Below are 19,361 nucleotides of genomic sequence, written 5' to 3' on the forward strand. Positions count from 1 at the left end.
TTGTTTTGGTTTATATGTGGGTAATATTAAAAAAAAAAAAAAAAAAAGTGTGCACTATCACACCTGGCTTATTCTTTTATGTTGCCCAGGCTGATCTTCAACTCCTGGCCTCAAGAAATCCTCCATGCCCAGACTCTAAAATTTAATTTTTAAACAAAGTAAAATTTAAATTAAAAAAAAAAAAAAGATATGGCCTGGTGCAGTGGCTCACACCTGTAATCCCAGCACTCTGGAAGGCCAAGGTGGGCGGATCACTTGAGGTCAGGAGTTCAAGACCAGCCTGGCCAACATGGTGAAACCCTGTCTCTACTAAAAATACACAAACACACACAGATTAGCTGGTTGTGGTGGTACACGCCTGTAATCCCAGCTACTCAGGAGACAGGCAGGAGAATCGCTTGAACCCGGGAGGTGGAGGTTGCAGTGAGTCGAGATCGCACCACTGCACTTCAGCCTGGGTGAGTGAGCGAGACTCCCGTCTCAAAAAAAAAAAAAAAAAATTGAGCTCGTGGAAGACTCTGAAGTACGTTGAGAATAGTAGGAATGTGTGAATCTACATTTTCAACTGCAAACCTTATGAAACCTAAAAAACCAGATCAACTATTTTCGAAGAAAATGTATTCACATGCCCGATGACAGATGTGCGGCTGAGTGTACAACACACAAGGAATCTCAATGTCTTTTCACTGGGTAAAAGAATGCAACATACTGTGTGTTACTGGCTCAGAGCGGTGGCTCACGCCTGTAATTCCTGCATTTTGGGAGCCTGAGGCGAGCGGATCACTTGAGGTCAGGGGTTCGAGACCAGCCTGACCAACATGGAGAAACTCCGTCTCTACTAAAAAACAAAAATTACCCAGGCATGGTGGTGTGCGCCTGTAATCCCAACTACTCCGGGGTGGCTGAGACAGGAGAGTCGCTTGAACCCGGAAGGTGGAGGTTGCAGTGAGCTAAAATCGAGTCACTGCACTCCAGCCTGGCCACACAGCAAGAGTCGGTTTTTTTGTTTGTTTTTAAGCGGCTTCCAAAAAATGTAAAATTAGGTGCGCGGCAGGCATTATTTTTCCACTGGGCAGCGCTGATTTCCCGTGGGGCAGAGACTCCGCGACCTGGAGTCTCCCAAGCCGGGGGCGACGGCCCAGGCAGGATGCGGCGGACAGAAGTTTCTGGATGTATTATGTGGTCATGAGTCATGACAGAGAATTTCCACGGCCCCGTTCAATGGGAAGAGAGACGCTGCCTCGAGCGCTGAGTAGCAGAGCACCGACTCGAATCCTGGTCTGTCCCCTAACTGGAACTCCCATTTTCAGTACCGTTCGCTTGAAACCTCCCAAGAGCCCACCAGGGGGCGAGAAAGGGATTCCAACCCCTCAGGGGCAAGAACGGGATCCAAACTCGGCCGGACTCCCGAGGTCCGAGCGCGCCGCGTGACCGCCACTCCGAACGTTCACAACGTTCACAACAGACACCCGGGCCGTGCACCTCGAGGTCAGGAGCCAGCCACTCCGAAAAGCTCCAGCCAACGCTCACCTGTTGACAGACGCTGAAGCCGCAAACGCTCCTCCTCTCGCTTCACATTCCCCAGCACAGCGGTGGTGCCCGACTTCCGCTTCTCTCCAGCGAATCCCCAGCTGAGCCTCCTTAGGCTCCCACTTTCATTACCAATCCAGCCAATCAACTCTCAAAAAATCCTCTTTATCTCCGCCCCACTCCCTCCTGCCAATCACTGAGGGTGCGAGCACCGCCCTTCCCGCCCTCTTTAGCGAGCGCCGCGCGCCACCGCTCGGCGGTTGGCGGCGCTGAGCGCTACGGGATACATATCCCGGAATAGCGAGGCGAGGGGCGGGCCACGCCGGTGCGGGAACCCTCAGGATTGGCCAGCAGGAGGCCGGCGCTCTGACTCCGCCCACTCCTGCCGTTGACCTCCTAGTCGGAGACGCTGGTGATTGGTTCCCAGAGGACACGCTAAGAAGCCTAGAGGTGGTTCCGCCCTCCTCACGCTCCGCGGAGAGGGAGCTCCGCTGATTGGTCCGAGGAGTCTGGGCGCGCGCCGACCGGCGCTTCAGGATTGGCTGAAAGTGTGCGCGCGCCGCCAGGGAGCGTTGGCGGTGATTGGCCAGAGGGCAGAGGCCGGCTATTTGAAGGCGGCGCGCGTACGAAGTGCGCACTTCTGTCCGCGGGGAGAAGAGACCGGAGTGGACTTCGTCAATCCTACCCCGCTGACCCCACCACCGGACCCAGACGCGGCCTGGGCCACAGCCCCTGCCCCTGCTGCGGCGCGGTGAGGCGAGGCGATGGCCAAGGTGTCGGTGTTGAACGTGGCGGTACTGGAGAACCCTAGCCCTTTCCACAGCCCCTTCCGGTTCGAGATCAGCTTCGAGTGCAGTGAAGCCCTGGCGGACGGTGAGGCTGGACTTGTGCGGGTAATCCCCACCGCCGGACCGACCCCGGCCTCCCCGCGGAAAACTGCTCCCATGGCCAACTTTATCTCCCCCGTCAAACCCCTCGTCCTCCCTCTCCGCCAACCCCGATCTCCCCCAGCCCGCCAGTCAACCCTATGTCCGGGTGGAGACACCCCCCGCCCAGCCTCCAGCCAACTCGGACCTCCCCGGGACTTCCTCCCCTACTGCCCGCCTTGACCTCCCGGGTGGAGGCTTCCCGCTAGCCAACTCGGACATCCCAGTGATCTCCTTAGCCACTGCCCGCCCCGACCTCCCCATAGAGATTAACGCCCCCCGCCCAAGCCCCATTTCCAGCGTGGGGAGCCTTATCCATCTTTTTTCTTTGGAGCTCTTCCGAGGTACCCATTTTCATGGAGAGACCTTCTCGGCCTCCGTTTCTTAACCCATGGAGATCTTCAGCCACCCACCCATTTTTGCCCACTTAGACTCTTTCTTGTAGTGAGATACTCCCATCTCCCTTTTTCCCTCTGGAGACCCCACTCTCCAGCCCCTTCCCATTTTCCCTGGGGGAAATCCCAGCCATTTCCTATTTTCCCTTTGGAGACCTCTCCCCCAACTTCCTTCTCCCCCCACCGTGAAGACCCTCCCCTCCAGTAACCTTTTTTCCCTATGAAAACCCGTCAACCCCTTGTCAAGACCGCTCTCTCCCCCATCTTCCCGTCTGTCTCCCAGCTGTCCCCTCCCCAGCCTGCCGATATTTCAACAACCCCACCCCCACCAATTGCTGCTGGTTTTCTACCCCAATGCACATACCCTGATTTCCCTCCTTCGTTGGGTCCCAACCCTCCTATCCTTGAGCTCCCCCTGGGAAGGATGCTACGGTTTGCGGTAACTTGGTCTCCCCAGCTCCCCTTCCCCACCCTCTTCTGTGGGCTTGGATAAACACACTGAGATCCGAGGGTTGGCATAGCCAGGCAAGCATCAGCTAGTTCCCCAGGTTTGCCCGCCCATTTCCAGCTGAGTGACTGCAGCAATTCTTCGCTTTTTCTTCTTCTTTTTTTTTTTTTTTTTTGAGAGAGAGAGTCTTGCTTTGTTGCCCAGGCTGGAGTGCAGTGGCACAATCTCTCACTGCAACCTCAGCCTCCCGAGTAGCTGGGATTACAGGCTCCTGCCACTACGCCCGGTTAATTTTAGTATTTTTAGTAGAGGCGGGGTTTCACCACGTTAGCCAGGCTGGTTGCACACTATCGACTGTAAGTGATCCACCCACCTTGTCCTCCCAAAATGCTGGGATTATAGGCACAGGCCACCACACCTGGCCAATTTTAGTATTTTTAGTAGAGGCAGGGTTTCACCATGTTGGCCAGGCTGGTCTCAAACTCCTGACCTTGTGATCCACCTGCCTCGGCCTCCCAAAGTGCTGGGATTATGGGCATGAGGCACTGCGCCTAGTTTTCTTCTTGTTTCTTCTTTCTTCTTCTTCCTTTCTTCTTTTATATAGCTGGATAATCAATGCCAAGCTTCCATTGCTTTTGATGGTCTGACCTAGTCTGGGGGTGGGTGGACTGGGCTGAGCTCTGATGGGCTCCAGCTTCAAACAGTCAGCTGGAGCTTGGAGGTCACAGCCTCCTATGCATCTTTTCCAAGGTGCTTCCGCAGATGTACTTATTAATCTGTGTGACTTAAAGGTGGACATGGCTCTCATCTCACAGATGAGAAGACAGGAGGTACAAAGCACAAAAGACCTTTCAAGTCAAGGCTTGCACAAATCCAAAATCTAAGGTCACCCAGGGAGCCTTGGCACCACTAAAAGGCAAGTCCTGCTTTCAGGAAGAAGTACTTCATTAGGCCATTTTTCTACTTGGTGGTTAAAAGACAAAAGGCAGCAGCCGAAGAGGTGGCGATGCAGTGAGTGGCCTGTGAAGCCGGGGTGTGCTAACTAGTGCCTCTCGGGGTCAGGTGGGTGGTTTCCCCTCAAAGCTGGTGGCATGTATTAGTTTGGGGCTGATACAGTGAGATGTGGATGTGCTCCGGGTAGGCCAGTAGGTCTATCTCTTCCTGGTCTCTCTCACTCCTTTTTTAAATTAAGGAGTCTACTTGTGGCTAACTATAGAATAAGCCAAGTTAAATCCTTTCTGGAACAGGGCAGCGTGTAAATAAATAAATAAAGTGTAGAATGTCGCTGTGGAATAAGATTTAATTTAAAAGCCAGGAGGAGATAGAAGGAGGTAATAGGCTGAGGGATTCCCAGCTTCCAGACAGCAGGAGATCGGGTTTCAATCAGCCTGTTTGTGTTCCTTGCATTTACAAATGGTGACGAGGTCATTATCTGGTATTTCTGCTCCTAGGAAGCCCCTGCCCTGTGACTTTACTAACTTATTTATAGAATTAGAGTCGGAAAGGCTAAAGTCAACCTGCTGGTAATTTTTTTTTTTTTTTGAGACAGTGTTGCTCTGTCGCCCAGGCTGGAGTTCAGTGGCGCGATCTTGGCTCACTGCAACCTCTGCCTCCTGGGTTCAAGCAATTCTCCTGCCTCAGCCTCCTGAGTAGCTGGGATTACAGGCATGCACCACCACAGCTGGCTAATTTAGTAGAGATGGGATTTCAGCATGTTAGTCAGGCTAGTCTCGAACTCCTGATCCACATGCCTTGGCCTCCAAAAGTGCTGGGATTACAGGTGTGAGCCACCGCACCTGGCCCTGCTGGTCATATTTTAATAGAAATGGAATGACTTCTCGAGTGTCACACAGCCAGTTTATAGAAGTATTGTCACCGAGTTCTGAATCTAAGTTCTTTATCTTTGCTCCAATCCAGGGAAAGAAAGGATTCCCTATTTTAGGGGTGGAGCATAGATAGGAATGACCATAGAATTTATTGCCAAATTAGGACACTCAAAACTCAGTGAAGGGGTGTGCTATTATTATTATTATTTTTATTTTTGAGATGGGGTCTCACCCTGTCACCCAGGCTAGAGTGCAGTGGCACGATCTCAGCTCACTGCAATCTCCACTGCCCATGTTTAAGCAATTCTCCAGCCTCAGCCTCCCAGGTAGCTGGGACTACCAGCGTGAGCCACCACGCCTGGCTAATTTTTGTATTTTTAGTAAAAACAAGGTTTCACCATGTTGGCCAGGCTGGTCTCAAACTCCTGACCGCAAGTGATCTGCCCGCCCCAGCCTCCCAAAGTGCTGGGACTACACTTTGAATCCCAAGCGCCCAGCCAGGGAATGCTATTATTAATTGCACCTGGATGATAAATCTTTTCCTTCAGGATACTCAAGTGAGAAATCCTGGCTCTTCCAGCCCTAGGGTTGTCTGTGACTGCTCTGCCAGCTTGCTTTCTGCCTCTTTCTGGCCTCCTCTCCATGAAATGAGAGAATCTGCCTCAATCTCAGCAGTGTCAACTGAAAATCTGACAAAACCCCTAACCCAGCTATGTGAGGTGGCTCATGCCTGTAATCCCAGCAATTTGGGAGGCTAAGGAAGGAGGATTGCTTGAGCCCAGGAGTTTTAGGCCAGCCTGGGTAACAGAAAAACCTTGTCTCTACAGAAACATCCAAAAATTGGCCAGGCTTGGTGGCATGTGCCTGTGGTCCCAGCTACTCAGGAGGCTGAAGTGGGAAGATTGCATGAGCCCAGCAGGTGAAGGCTGCAGTGAGCCAAGATTGTACCACTGCACTCCAGCCTGGACAAGACAGCAAGACTCGATCTCAAAAAAAAAAAAAAAAAAACCACCCTAACCTTTAAGCCCCAGTCGGGTGAACCCTGTTTCTCAAGGGCTGCAAGCCCTCTTTGCACTTTTATCTTCAACATCTGGAAATAGATGCTTCCAAGTCATAGAACCCAGATGTTCTGACCCAGAACTAATGCAGTGGTTATGGTAGCAGGGCTCATCTGTGATTATGAACAAAGGCAAAAAAAAAATGGGGGGCAGCAACCTGGGTGGCAGAGGTTGCAGTGAGCCGAGATTGTACCATGCACTCCAGCCTGGGCGACAGAGCAAGACTCTGTCTCAAAAAAAAAAAAAAGATGATTCTAATTGGCAGGCCTTTATTTTGATCATCTTCTACCTTCCATAGGCGGTCCTGTTAGCTTCTATAACTTTTTTTTTTTTTTTGAGTCGGAGTCTCACTCTGTCACCTGGGCTGGAGTGCAGTGGCGTGATCTCAGCTCACTGCAGCCTTCACCTGCTGGGTTCAAGCAATTCTCCTGCCCCAGCCTCCCAAGTAGCTGGGACTACAGATGTACACTGCCATGCCCAGCTAATATTTTGTATTTTTATAGAGACAGGGTTTCATCGTGTTCCCCAGGCTGGTCTCGAACTCCTGAGCTCAGGCAATCCATCTGCCTGCCTCAGCCTCCCAAAGTGCTAGGATTACAGCCGTGAGCATCTAATACATAAAAAGCTATAACGCTTCTTTCTTTCTTTCTCTCTGTCTCTCTTTCTTTCATTTATTTATTTTTTGGGGACAGAGTCTCACTCTGTTGCCCAGGCTGATGTGCAGTGGCATGATCTCTGTTCACTGCAATCTCTGCCGCCTCCTGGGTTCATGAAAGTCTTATGCCTCAGCCTCCTGAGTAGCTGCAATTACAGGTGTATACCCAGCTAATTTTTTGTATTTTTAGTAGAGCTGGGTTTCACCATGTTGCTCAGGTTGGTCTCGAACTCCTGAGCTCAGGCAGTCTGCCTGCCTCAGCCTCCCAAAGTGCTAGGATTACAGGCATGAGTCACCACACCCAACCAGCTTCTATAATTCTTGAGTCAGTATTTCTCTACAGCCCTCAGTTAATTCTCCAGTTTCTTTCTGACTGTGGTTGAAAGAGCCATTTCAGCCTGTGTGCCTGAGAGTCAACACAGTACACAGTACATTTTTTCTTTTTCTTTTTTTCCTTTTGAATTAGGGTTTCTGTCGCCCAGACTGGAGTGCAGTGGCTCAATCATGATTCACTGCGGCCTTGAACTCCTAGGCTCAAGCGATCCTCCAACCTCAGCCTCCCGAATATGTGGGACCACAGGCGTGCACTACCACACCCAGCTAATTTTGATTTTTTTTTTTTTTTTCTGAGACAGTCTTGCTCTGTCGCCAGGCTGAAGTGCAGTGGTGCGATCTCGGCTCACTGCAACCTCCGCCTCCCGGGTTCAAGCAGTTCTCCTGCCTCAGCCTCCCTAGTAGCTGGGACTACAGGTGCACGCCACCACGCCTGGCTAATTTTTGTATTTTTAGTAGAGATGGGGTTTTCACCATATTGGCCAGGCTGTTTTTGATCTCTTGACCTTGCAATCCGCCCTCTTCGGTCTCCCAAAGTGCTGGGATTACGGGCGTGAGCCACCACTCCCAGCCAACTTTGTTGAGATTTAGTAGAGTTGAAGTCTCTCACCATATTGCACGGGCCTATTTCTTTCAGTCAGTTTCCACATGCTCTTTGTTTAGGTTTTGCCAATTAGTATTGACCTCAGCTGGACAACATCAGGTGCTCGTGGGTACACTTTAGACTTTTTGGTTTGCCCTCCCAGCATATGAATTAAATGTACCCATGTGGGACTCCGCTGGCTATGAGAGGAAAGGGCTAGAGGAAATATACCAAACTGACACAACTGCTTTGGAAAGGAAAAAGCAGGGCTGGCTTGTTTTTCTGTGTTCCCCTAACTTGATTCTAGTTGTGTCACTGCTTGTAACAAAAATAAATCAACAGGCTGGGCATGGTGGCTCAGACAAATCCCAGCATTTTGGGAGGCCAAGGCGGGAGGATTGCTTGAGACCAGGCTGGGCAACGAAGCAAGACCCCATCTCTAAAAAAATATAAAAATTAGCCGGGCGCAGTGGCTCACACCTGTAATCCCAACACTTTGGGAGGCTGAGGTGGGCAGATCACGAGGTCAGGGGTTCGTGACCAGCCTGACCAACATGGTGAAACCCCATCTCTACTTAAAAATACAAAAATTATACTGATATTCAGAGACCAGATCACTAAAAAAAGAGAAGAGAAAAAAACCACAAAAATTAGCTGGACGTGGTGGCACAAACCTATAATCCCAGCTACTTGGGAAGCTTATGCAGGAGAATTGCTTGAACCCGGGAGGCAGAGGTTGCAGTGAGCCAAGAGTGCGCCATTGCACTCCAGCCTGGGCGACAGAGCGAGACTCTGTCTCAAAAATAAATAAATAAAGTAAAAATTACCTAGATGTGTGGCACAAGCCTGTGGTCCCAGCTACTTGGGAGGCTAAGGTAGGAGAATCGCTTGAACACAGGAGTTTGTGGCTGTAGTGAGCTATAATTATGCCACTGCACTCCAGCCTGTGTGACAGACCAAGACCCCATCTCTAGGGGAAAAAAAGTTAATTTCCTCTGCAAATAATGAGAGGCTAAGGCTGGGCATGGTGGCTCACACCTGTAATCCCAGCACTTTGGGAGGCCAAGGGAGGTGGGTCACAAGGTCAGAAGTTCGAGACCATCCTGGCCAATATGATGAAACCCCTTCTGTACTACAATCACAATACTTGGGAAGCCGAGGCAGAAGAATTGCTTGAACCTGGGAGGCAGAGGTTGCAGTGAGCCAAGATCACACCACAACACTGCAGCCTGGATGACAGAGCAAGACTCCATCTCAAAATAATAATAATAAGAGGCCAGTATGACCAAACCCCAGTGAGTTCAGTGGTCGCCTGTATCCTACAGACCTGCTATAGCGTTCCTGAGTGAAACCACAAAGGGACAGGCAGCCAAAGCATCAGAGAAGGGCTTGGGGCTCAGGTGACAAATCTCTATAGTCATGAGCCAGCAGCAGTGTACTTCCAAAGTTGGATGCACTTGTGGGACAGTGGACCAAGGAACAGGGCAGCTTCTGAGAGAGTTTGCTTCCTGTGAAATCACAGCTTGTGAAACTTCCCCAGCTGCTAGAGCTGAAGGGTTGTGTAATTTCTAAAGAGCCGAAAATAAGCTTCAAGCCTCTTGCCAAGCCTCCTTGTACTAACATGACCTTGCCCCTGATACACTTGGACCTCCTGCAAGAGGCCGTGGTCACTGGGAATTTCCTGTGATTGACGGGCAGGGCCTCGAAGCACTTTGCTTTCATCTCCATGGAGCATATTCAGGCGATGGGGCTCCCCAGCCGGATCGGGTGCAAGAGTTAGGGTTTGAGGCTGGGCGCGGTGGCTCACACCTGTAATCCCAGCACTTTGGGAGGCCAAGGCAGGTGAATCACCTGAGGTCAGGAGTTCAAGACCAGCCTGGCAAACAGTGAAACTCCATCTGTACTAAAAATACAAAAAATTGGCCGGGTGCGGTGGCTCACGCCTGTAATCCCAGCACTTTGGGAGGCCGAGGCGGGTGGATCACGTGGTCAAGAGATCGAGGCCATCCTGGTCAACATGGTGAAACCCCGTCTCTACTAAAGAAATACAAAAAATTAGCTGGGCATGGTGGCGCGTGCCTGTAATCCCAGCTACTCAGGAGGCTGAGGCAAGAGAATTGCCTGAACCCAGGAGGCGGAGGTTGCGGTGAGCCAAGATCGCGCCATTGCACTCCAGCCTGGGTAACAAGAGCGAAACTCCGTCTCAAAAAAAAAAAAAAATACAAAAAATTAGCCAACTGTGGTGGCAGATGCCTGTAATTCCAGCTTCTAAGGAGGCTGAGGCAGGAGAATTGCTTGAACCTGGGAGGCAGAGGTTGCAGTGAGCCAAGATCCCACCATTGCACTCCAGCCTGGGCAACAAGAGTGAAGCCTCCATCTCAAAAAAAAGTGGGGGAGGGTTTGGAGGAAAACCCGGATGCTGCATTTGCTGACTGAGTCGCCCAAATGTCTCTAAGTAGGCATGACTTGGTGCCAGACCTGGAAGACCAGGGTGGCTGGCTCCCTGAGCAGCCTCACCTTCCCCCTCCTCCCTGCTGGCTCTCCTGCCGGATTGGAATCTGCCGCCCTGCCCCAGTTGTCGAGGGATCCACTCCGTTGAGTGGCACCGGTCCCTGTGTGTGAAAGAGGATGCTGCTTCCTATCCCAGCACCCAGTGGGCAGAGCCCTGAAATGGCCCAACTCCCTGCCATTCCCTTCTCGGCATGGCTGTGTCACGTGGCTCTTAATTCAGCCTCTGCCACACAGTTCACGCTCAGGCCGTGAGAGGCCCAGGTTTCCCCAGAGGTACAGTCAAGGTCACTTGTCATAGCTAGGCCTACAAAACAGAATTCCCTAATGGAAGTAGAGCTTTGTGCCCATCTCTTGTGTTCAGGACTGCAGTGCCTGGCATTAAATGCCTGGCAGATGGAATAAGAATCTGTCTAAAATTACCACAAGGCTGGGTACAGCAGCCCACACCTGTAATCCCAACATGGTGAGAGGCTGAGGCAGGAGGATCACTCAAGCCCAGCAGGTTGAGGCTACAGTGAGCCATGATCATGCCACTGAACTCAAGCCTGAGCAACAGAGGGAGACTGTCTCAAAAAATAAATAAATAAAAATAAAATTAATATAAGACCTGGCCAGCTGCAGTGGCTGACACCTGTAATCCCACTACTTTGGAAGGCTGAGGCAGGCAGATCACTTGAGGTGAGGAGTTGGATACCAGCTTGGCTAACATGGCCAAACCCCATCTCTACTAAAAATACAAAAAAGGCTGGGTGTGGTGGCTCACACCTTAATCCCACCACTTCAGAAGGCTGAGGTGGGCAGATCACTTGAAGTCAGGAGTTGGATACCAGCTTGGCTAACATGGCAAAACCCTATCTCTACTAAAAATACAAAAAAAAAAAAGGCCGGACATGGTGGCTCACACCTGTAATCCCAGCACTTTGGAAGGCGGAGGTGGGTGGATCACCTGAGGTCAGGAGTTCGAAACCAGCCTGACCAACATGGTAAAGCCCCGTCACTACTAAAAATAAAAAAATTCACCAGGCGTGGTGGCGGGCTCCTGTAATTCCAGCTACTCAGGAGGCTGAGATAGGAGAATCACTTGAACCTGGAAGGCAGAGATTGCAGTGAGCCAAGATCACGCCATTGCACTCCAGCCTGGATGATAAGAGTGAAACTCTGTCTCAAAAAAAAATTAGCCAGGTGTGGCAGTGGGCGCCAATAATCCCAGCTACTCCGTAGGCTGAGGCATGAGAATCACTTGGACCTGGGAGTTGGAGGTTGCAGTGAGCTGAGATCGCATCACTGTACTCCAGCCTGGGTGACAGAACGAGACTCCAGCTCAAAAAAAATTAATACAAGATCCTTTCACTGCCTTATTATTGTCAAGCTATTTCAACTCATTAACCCTCCTATGTCCTTGCAGACCTGGAGTGGAAGATCATTTATGTTGGCTCAGCTGAGAGTGAGGAGTTTGATCAGATCCTAGACTCGGTGCTGGTGGGCCCTGTGCCAGCAGGGAGACACATGTTTGTCTTTCAGGTAAGAAAGATGAGGCCTTAGGCCTTAGCCCTTGACTTCTAGAGACATCCTCAAACCTGAAATCCCATAGAGTGCTAGGAATCAAAAGTTGAAGTTCAGCTGGGTGCAGGGGCTCATGCTTATAGACCCAGCTACTCCAGAGGTTGAGGTGAGAGGACTGCTTGAGCCTAGGAGTCCAAGGCTGCAGTGAACTATGATTGAGACAGTACTCCAGCCAAGGCAACACAGTGAGACCCTGTCTCTGAAAAAAGAACAAGTATTAAAAAAATAAATAGGGCTGGGCATGATGGCTCACGCCTGTAATCTCGGTACTTTGGGAGACTGAGGTGGGTGGATCACAAGGTCAGGAGTTCGAGACCAGCCTGACCAACATGGTGAAACCCATCCTACTAAAAATACAAAAGTTAGCTGGGCGTGGTGGCATTTGCCTGTAATCCCAGCTACTCAGGAGGCTGAGGTGGGAAAATCGCTTGAACCCAGGAGGTGAAGGTTGCAGTGAGCCAAGATCATGCCATTGCACTCCAGCCTGGGGAACAGGGTGAGACTCTGTCTCAAAAAAAAAAAAATTTTTTTAAATAAATAGAGGCTGGGTGTAGTGGCTCACACCTATAATCCCAGCACTTTGGGAGGCCAGGGTGGGAGGATTGCTTGAGGCCAGGCGTTTGCAACCAGCCTGGGCGATATAGTGAGACCCCCATCTCTACAAAAAATTTAAAAATCGGCAGAGCACGGTGGTGTGCGCCTGTAGTCTCAGCTACTCAGGAGGCTGAGGTAGGAGGATCACTTGAGCCTGGGAGGTAGAAGCTGCAATGAACCAAGACCACACCACAGCACTCCAGCCTGGGCAATAGAGTGAGACACTGTCTCGATCAATCAATAAAAAAAAATTTTAAAGTTCAGGTTTAAATCCTAGTTCTACTGTCAGGAACTATCTGACCTCTCAGAGGCTTTCAGGCCCTTTCTTTCCCCACCTCTGTGTCAAAGCTGCCACTGATTTACAGTCAATCCTCGTTATTCACAAGAGCTATGTTCTATAAAGTTACCACAAACACTGAATTAGTGAATACTGAACCATTGCCCCAGGGAAAATACAGGGGTAGATTCTTGGAAGTCGCATTTTGTCAGCCAGTCAATACATAAACTTGTATGTGTGTTTCTGTTGAAAAGACACCATGCTGGGCGTGGTGGCTCACACCTGTAATCCCAGCACTTTAGAGGCCAAGGTGGGTGGATCACCTGAGGTGAGGAGTTGAAGACCAGCCTGACCAACATGGTGAAACCCTGTCTCTACTAAAAATACAAAAATTAGCCAGGCATAGTGGTGCACACCTGTAATCCCAGCTACTCAGGAGGCAGATCCTCCAGATGGGGGAGAATCACTGGAACCCGGGAGGCAGAGATTGCAGTTAGCCGAGATTGCACCACTACACTCCAGCCTGGGTGACACAGTGAGATTCTGTCTCAAAAAGAAAAAAAAAGACACATTAAGTAATATATACTGTGGTTCATTTGTGTTCAATTCACAGCCAACAGCACTCTCACTCATTCCTGAAGCCTTCTCTAACACGCATTTTTTTTCCCTAAGGCCTATCTTGCACCCTGTGCTGCACTTCAGCACTACCGTTGGGTGCTGTCATAGACAGCAAACTCACCAACAAAAAGCACAATGGGAAAAAATTAGCACTAAGTAGACTGAAGAAAGGATAGTCGTTGACAATAAGAGCTGAGACTGGAAGGCAGAGTGTTGCCTTGTTTGACCTCAGGTGGGAACAGGTGTGGTGGGTAACTCCGGTTTTTCCCTGCTCTGTGCATGTCTGCAAATGACCGTGAAAGCACTGTAAGTATTCATCTTGGGGTTACAAATGAATTTAGCAAGTAGGCGAATTTGCACATATGGAACCCGTGAATAATGAGGACGGACTGTAACTCCTAAATGGCTCTCATGCAGCACCCCTAGTTTGTCAAATGCATATTCTGGCCAGATGCGGTGGCTTCCAGCACTTTGGGAAGCAGAGGCAGGAGGATTGCATAAGGCCAGGAGTCCCAGGGCCACATAGTGAGACAGCCCCATCTCTACAAAAAATAAAAAAATTAGCTAGGTGTGGTGGCACACATCTGTAGTCCCAGCTACTTAGGAGGCTGAAGCTGAGGGCTTGCTTGAGCCTAAGAGTTTGAGGCTACAGTGAGCTATGAGTGTACCTCTGCATTGCATTCTGGGTGACAGAATGAGAACCCTCTCTATAAAAAATTAAAAAATTAGCTGTAGTGATGCAGTCCTGTAGTACCAGCTACTAGGGAGATTGAAGCAGAAGACTCACTTGAGAACAGCTGGGGGCAGTGGCTTATGCCTGTAATTCCAACACTTAGGGGAGGCTGGGGCGGGCAGATCACTTGGGGTCAAGAGTTCAAGACCGGTCTGGCCAACATGGTGAAACCCTGTCTCTACTAAAAAATACAAAAATTATCTGGGTGTGGTGGTACACATCTGTAATCCCAGCTACTCGTGAGGCTAAGGCACAAGAATCGCTTGAATGGGAGGCGGAAGTTGCAGTGAGCTGAGATTGTGCCACTGCACTCCAGCCTGGGCGATGGAGTGAGACCATCTCAGAAGAAAAAAAAAAGGGCTCGCTTAAGCCCAGGAGTTTACAGTAGTGACCTGTGATTGTGCCAAGGCACTCCAGTCTGGATGACAGAGTGAGACCCCATCTCTTAAGAAAAAAGAAAGCAGAAATGGAGATTCTGAGCTCTCCAGATGATTCTCTGGGAGCCTCTGCTCTGATTCACTCCCTTACCTCCATCACTGCTGTTACTGCCCTAATACGAGCTACCACATCCCATCTAAGCCCCTCAGCCACCACTATCAAATCCACCGACAGGCCCTATCTACTCACCTATCAGGACTGGCCTGCTGGGTGTGCAACCCAGGCAGCCACACAGGACCCCATACTTGGTGCGATTCTCTGCTGTCACCATCTGACACCTAACAGCTTTTCCAGAGGGGCCTGGTGTTTTCATTTTGCACTGGTTTTATTTTGCACCAATTACGTGGCTGGTCTTGTTTGCAGCAGCACACCCTGAATCTCCTTTACTGCCTGGTCTAGGCCAAGGCCACTGTCTCCAGGATGACTGGCGTAAGCATTCTGCTTCTGCTACAGCCTCCTCCGCACATTGCCAGAGTCTTTTCAGACCACAAGAATGATGTGGCACTTAACCTCCTGCTAACTCTCTTGCCCTTTCCCAATCCCTTATCTGGCCCCGAGTGGCCTGATATCCACCTACCCCACCTGTTCAGCTTCATGCCACTGTCCCCTGGCTCACCACACTCCTCCACACGCCCCTTCCTGCCACAGTCAAAATTTTGTAGTCATTTGTGGGGTTGATTCTGTCTCCATCAGTTGACAACTCCTGGCGGGGCACCATGGCTCACACCTGTAATCCCAGCCCTTTGAGAGGCCAAGGTGAGAGGATCGCTTGAGCCCAGAAGTTTGAGACCAGCCTGGGCAACATGGAGAAACCCTGTCTCTACAAAAAATAATTGGCTAGGCATGTTGGTAAACACCTTGGTCCCAGCTACTTGGGAGGCTGAAGCAGGAGGATTGCTTGAGCCCAGGAGTTCAAGGATGCAGTGAGCCATGATGGCGCCACTGCACTCCAGCCTGGGTGACAGAGGAAGACCCTATGTCAAAAAAAAAAAAAAGGCCAGGCGAGGTGGCTCATACCTGTAATCCCAACACTGGGAGGCCGAGGTGGGTGGATCACCTGAAGTCAGGAATTTAAGACCAGCCTGGCCAACACATTGAAGTCCCATCTCTACTAAAAATACAAAAAAAAAAAAAAAAAAAAAAGGCTGGGCTGGTGGTGCATGCCTGTAATCCCAGCTACTCTGGAGGCTGAGGCAGGAGAATTGCTTGAACCCAGAGGCGGAGTTTGCAGTGAGCCGAGATTGCGCCATTGCACTCCAGCCTGGGTGACAGAGCAAAACTCCGTCTCAAAAAAACAAAACAAAAAATTAGCCAGGTGTGGTGGTATGCACCTGTAGTCCCAGTTGCCTGTGAGGCTGAGGCAGAATTGCTTGAACCTGAGAGGCAGAGGCAGAAAAAAAGCTGAGGGCAGAGAGCATACTTTTTGCTAAGTTAATACATGTTGCTTGGGGATCTTTGTGCTAATGATGTTGAGACATGGCTGTGGCACTGCTAAGGCCTAGGATTTGTCTCCCCTAGGCCGACGCCCCCAACCCATCCCTCATCCCAGAGACTGATGCCGTGGGTGTGACCGTGGTCCTCATCACCTGCACCTACCATGGACAGGAGTTCATCCGAGTGGGGTACTACGTCAACAATGAGTACCTCAACCCCGAGCTGCGGGAGAACCCGCCCATGAAGCCAGACTTCTCTCAGGTGGGGTCTCTTTCCACTTCCTGTTTCCCACGGGGTAGTTCTTTATACTTGGGAGGAGTTCAGCCATGCAAATTGGGAGTCAAGGTCTCTTCATAAGGTTTTCAAGTAATGTTCAGTTCTTACAGTACTTAGTTAGAGCAGGAGAAAGAGCTCTTTGTTTCTCAAAGGCATGTCTTAGAGAATTAAGATTAGATAGGCAAGCGCGGGCAACATTGCAAGACCCTGTCTCTACCCAACAAAAAAATGAGCCAGACGTGGGTAGCGTGCTCTACTCTGGAGGCTGAGGTGGGAGGATCACTTGAGCCCAGGAGTTTGAGGCTTCAGTGAGCTCAGATCGTGCCAGCACATTCCAGCCTGGCCAACAGTGGGACTGTCCCTTTAAAAAAAAAAAAAAAAAAAGATAGGTCCTGCGCCAGGCACAGTGGCTCACGTCTATAATCACAGCACTTTGGGAGGCCAAGGCGGGTGGATCACCTGAGGTCAGGAGTTTGAGACCAGCCTGGCCAACATGGTGAAACTTCATCTCTACTAAAAATACAAAAATGAGCCGGGCGTGGCACCATGTACCTGTAGTCCCAGCTACACAGGAGGTTGGGGCAGGAGAATTGCTTGAATCCAGAGGCAGAGGTTGCAGTGAGCCGAGATTGCACCACTGCACTCCAGCCTGGACAACAAAAGCAAAACTCTGTCTCAAAAAAAAAAAAAAAGAAAAGAAAAGATAGTTCCTGGCCCTAAATCATGGTGCACATGTGTTTTCTGGAGTTCCACATCTAGGTCTGCTCTTGCTGGGCTTGAGATGAGTGTTGTTGGGGGGGTCCTGGCTCTATGGGAGTAAGGAGAGGGCATGCCAACAAGGACTGACATTCCTCTTCCTGCCCCAGCTCCAGCGGAACATCTTGGCTTCGAACCCCCGGGTGACCCGCTTCCACATCAACTGGGACAACAACACGGACAGGCTGGAGGCCACAGAGAACCAGGACCCCTCCCTGGGCTGCGGTCTCCCACTCAGCTGCACTCCTATCAAGGGCCTAGGCCTCCCTGGCTGCATCCCTGGCCTCCTCCCTGAGAACTCCATGGACTGCATCTAACTGCAGGAACCGAGAGCGTCCCACCACACTGGCAGGGGCCACCCAGGCCTCCCAGCGAGTCCTGCAGGGCCCATCTAGAGGACTTTGGGGGCCATCAGCTGCATCCAGGCCTGTCAAACTCAGCCCCTAGGAAAGAACAGGCCTCAGGTCTTCCCCAGTCCTGGCTGAGAAGGCTGATCTCACTTCTGTACAGGCTTATAAGAAGCAGGTACTTCAGTTCTTAATTCTTTCTGACTTGTGTTCTTTTCGTCTTCCGCACACATCATCAGTTCTACCTGAGGCCATTGTGCCACTGTGCACCCTTGAGTGCCACAGACCCAGAGCTTTCCCACAGACCTCCCTGGCCTGAGTAGGGACTTACCTACTCGGTCAGTGCCTGCCAACTTTCTGGTCCTGCTGAGCCAAAGGCTCTGTCATTCCTTTCTCTTCCCACACATCTGAGAGGATCCACTCTAGCCTTTAGTGTCACAGGCAAGAAATCTTGGTCAGTAGGTAGACTTCGATCCCATTTCCATCCTGCTCCCAGGAAGATTCTTGGGTCTTCAATCCAGCAGCCCCTGGAAAACTTTATTCCCAAGGTATGATCAGCAGGATGCTGAGAAACCATGTTACCTTTCCTGTCAATCAAGCCACTTTGCTGTTATCTCCTAAAGGGATCTGGCTTTCCCTGGAGGCTGCCATGGTTGGAAGATGGTATCAGAGGGCCCTGGCTGTACAGTCTGTCTCTGGGTCAGCCCTCTGCCTCTGGCTGCCTTAACTGCCCTCTGCTAAGACCAGGGTGATTTCAAGCCAGGGAAGCAACTGGGACCCTGAAAACCGTCCCTCCCCAGCCCGCTCCCCGTCTCTGTGCCCTGGTCCCCGCTCTGCCTTGTGGATGCTGTTGAGATTGCTGTTTGTATATTATTAAAATGTTTTTACATTAAAAAATATTTGGTCGGTCTGAAAATTTTAAGCACTTCGTTTAGAATGTTTGTGCTTTTGTCTCAGGTGGGCTGAGGCAACTAACTGTCCACTCTCCCCCAGAGGTGGCCTCTTGCCTGTCTAGTGGGTGGGCTGTCCCATATCTTCTTCCCAGCTTCCCACTCCAGTCTTAATTGGTTCTACAGTTGTATTCCAGACAGGTTCCATTCCAGGAAGGGTTTTTCTTTGTCAAAACTTAAGCAAACCAGCTGTCCTGCATATAGGTTATAATCAGTGATTTTTCAGACTTTGCCCTTGACCCACAGGAAGAAATAAACATCGTGATCCTAACAGGCAAACAGCAACGCTTTTGTTAAATTTTACTAAACCTTACCATGTAACCATCCAGAGGCGGAGTGGTCAACCATTTCCCGGTAATTCATAGAAAGGCCCTGACCCTCCCTGGAACTGTGGTTGACCTGGGACTGCGGGTGTGGGCTGTTCAAGTCTAAGCAGCAGATGGGCTTGTAGTTCTGAGCCCAGCTAGCCCTCCTGAGTTGGAGTGACCTGCCTTCTCCTGTCCCCTCGCAGTGCCCCGGTCCCCTCGCTGCCATGTGGATGCTGTTGTGATTGCTGTTTGTATATTAAAATGTTTTTATATTAAAAAATAATTTAAAAAGCACTCCTCGTCAGTGCTTCTCAATCAGGATCAGTTCTGCCCCACAAGAGCACATTCACCAACGTCGGGAGACGGTGGTTGCCACGGCCAGCAGGAATAGAGGAATAGGAGGGGCTACTAGCATCCAGTGGGTAGAGGCAGGGATGTTGTTTAACACCTAGTGGTGCACAAGACACCCCCCAGCAGAGAATGATCCAGCCCCACCCCCGCCGTCAGTAGTGTCGCAGTTGGGAAACCCGGACTGTCCTTGGCTAGGTGTGTACTGAAAGAGAATCCCGAAGGAAGGGGCAGGTTCCCTTTGCATTGCCCAGACAGGAAATACAGACGGGGAATGGGAGCAGGGAATCTGCCTGGCTGTACCCCAGATTCTTCATCTGTGCAATGGGAGTGATGATGGTAGCACCTACGCGATGGGAGTGTGGTGCGAAGGAGAGTTAAGTGGGTGCCAGCTCTTACTACTGGCAGGATCCCAGGGCTGGGGCCCAGCAAAGGGGTGGACACGGAGCGCCCC

The 19,361-nt window shown here is 50.7% G+C and overlaps 1 protein-coding gene across 1 annotated transcript; it reads left to right on the top strand.

Annotated features, from left to right (window-relative positions):
• Window positions 1-2,164: 2,164 nt before the first annotated feature.
• Window positions 2,165-18,621, top strand: ASF1B (anti-silencing function 1B histone chaperone). The gene is made up of 4 exons (XM_064381761.1): window positions 2,165-2,403; window positions 11,671-11,786; window positions 16,007-16,183; window positions 17,065-18,621. Exons 1-4 carry the CDS (start codon window positions 2,295-2,297, stop codon window positions 17,269-17,271), a joined length of 609 nt encoding a protein of 202 aa, XP_064237831.1. The 5' UTR covers window positions 2,165-2,294; the 3' UTR covers window positions 17,272-18,621.
• Window positions 18,622-19,361: the final 740 nt, after the last annotated feature.

This window comes from Aotus nancymaae, unplaced genomic scaffold (genome assembly GCF_030222135.1).
Source record: "Aotus nancymaae isolate 86718 unplaced genomic scaffold, 86718_ANA_hifiasm-v0.15.2.pri h1tg000028l, whole genome shotgun sequence".
Lineage (NCBI taxonomy): Eukaryota > Metazoa > Chordata > Mammalia > Primates > Aotidae > Aotus > Aotus nancymaae.

Bases quoted from the DNA above. Each gene is read 5' to 3' on its own strand.
- ASF1B (XM_064381761.1), top strand. From the start codon at position 2,295: ATGGCCAAGGTGTCGGTGTTGAACGTGGCGGTACTGGAGAACCCTAGC. The intron at 2,404-11,670 runs GTGAGGCTGGAC...ATGTCCTTGCAG, and splicing joins CAGTGAAGCCCTGGCGGACG to ACCTGGAGTGGAAGATCATT. The intron at 11,787-16,006 runs GTAAGAAAGATG...TGTCTCCCCTAG, and splicing joins GACACATGTTTGTCTTTCAG to GCCGACGCCCCCAACCCATC.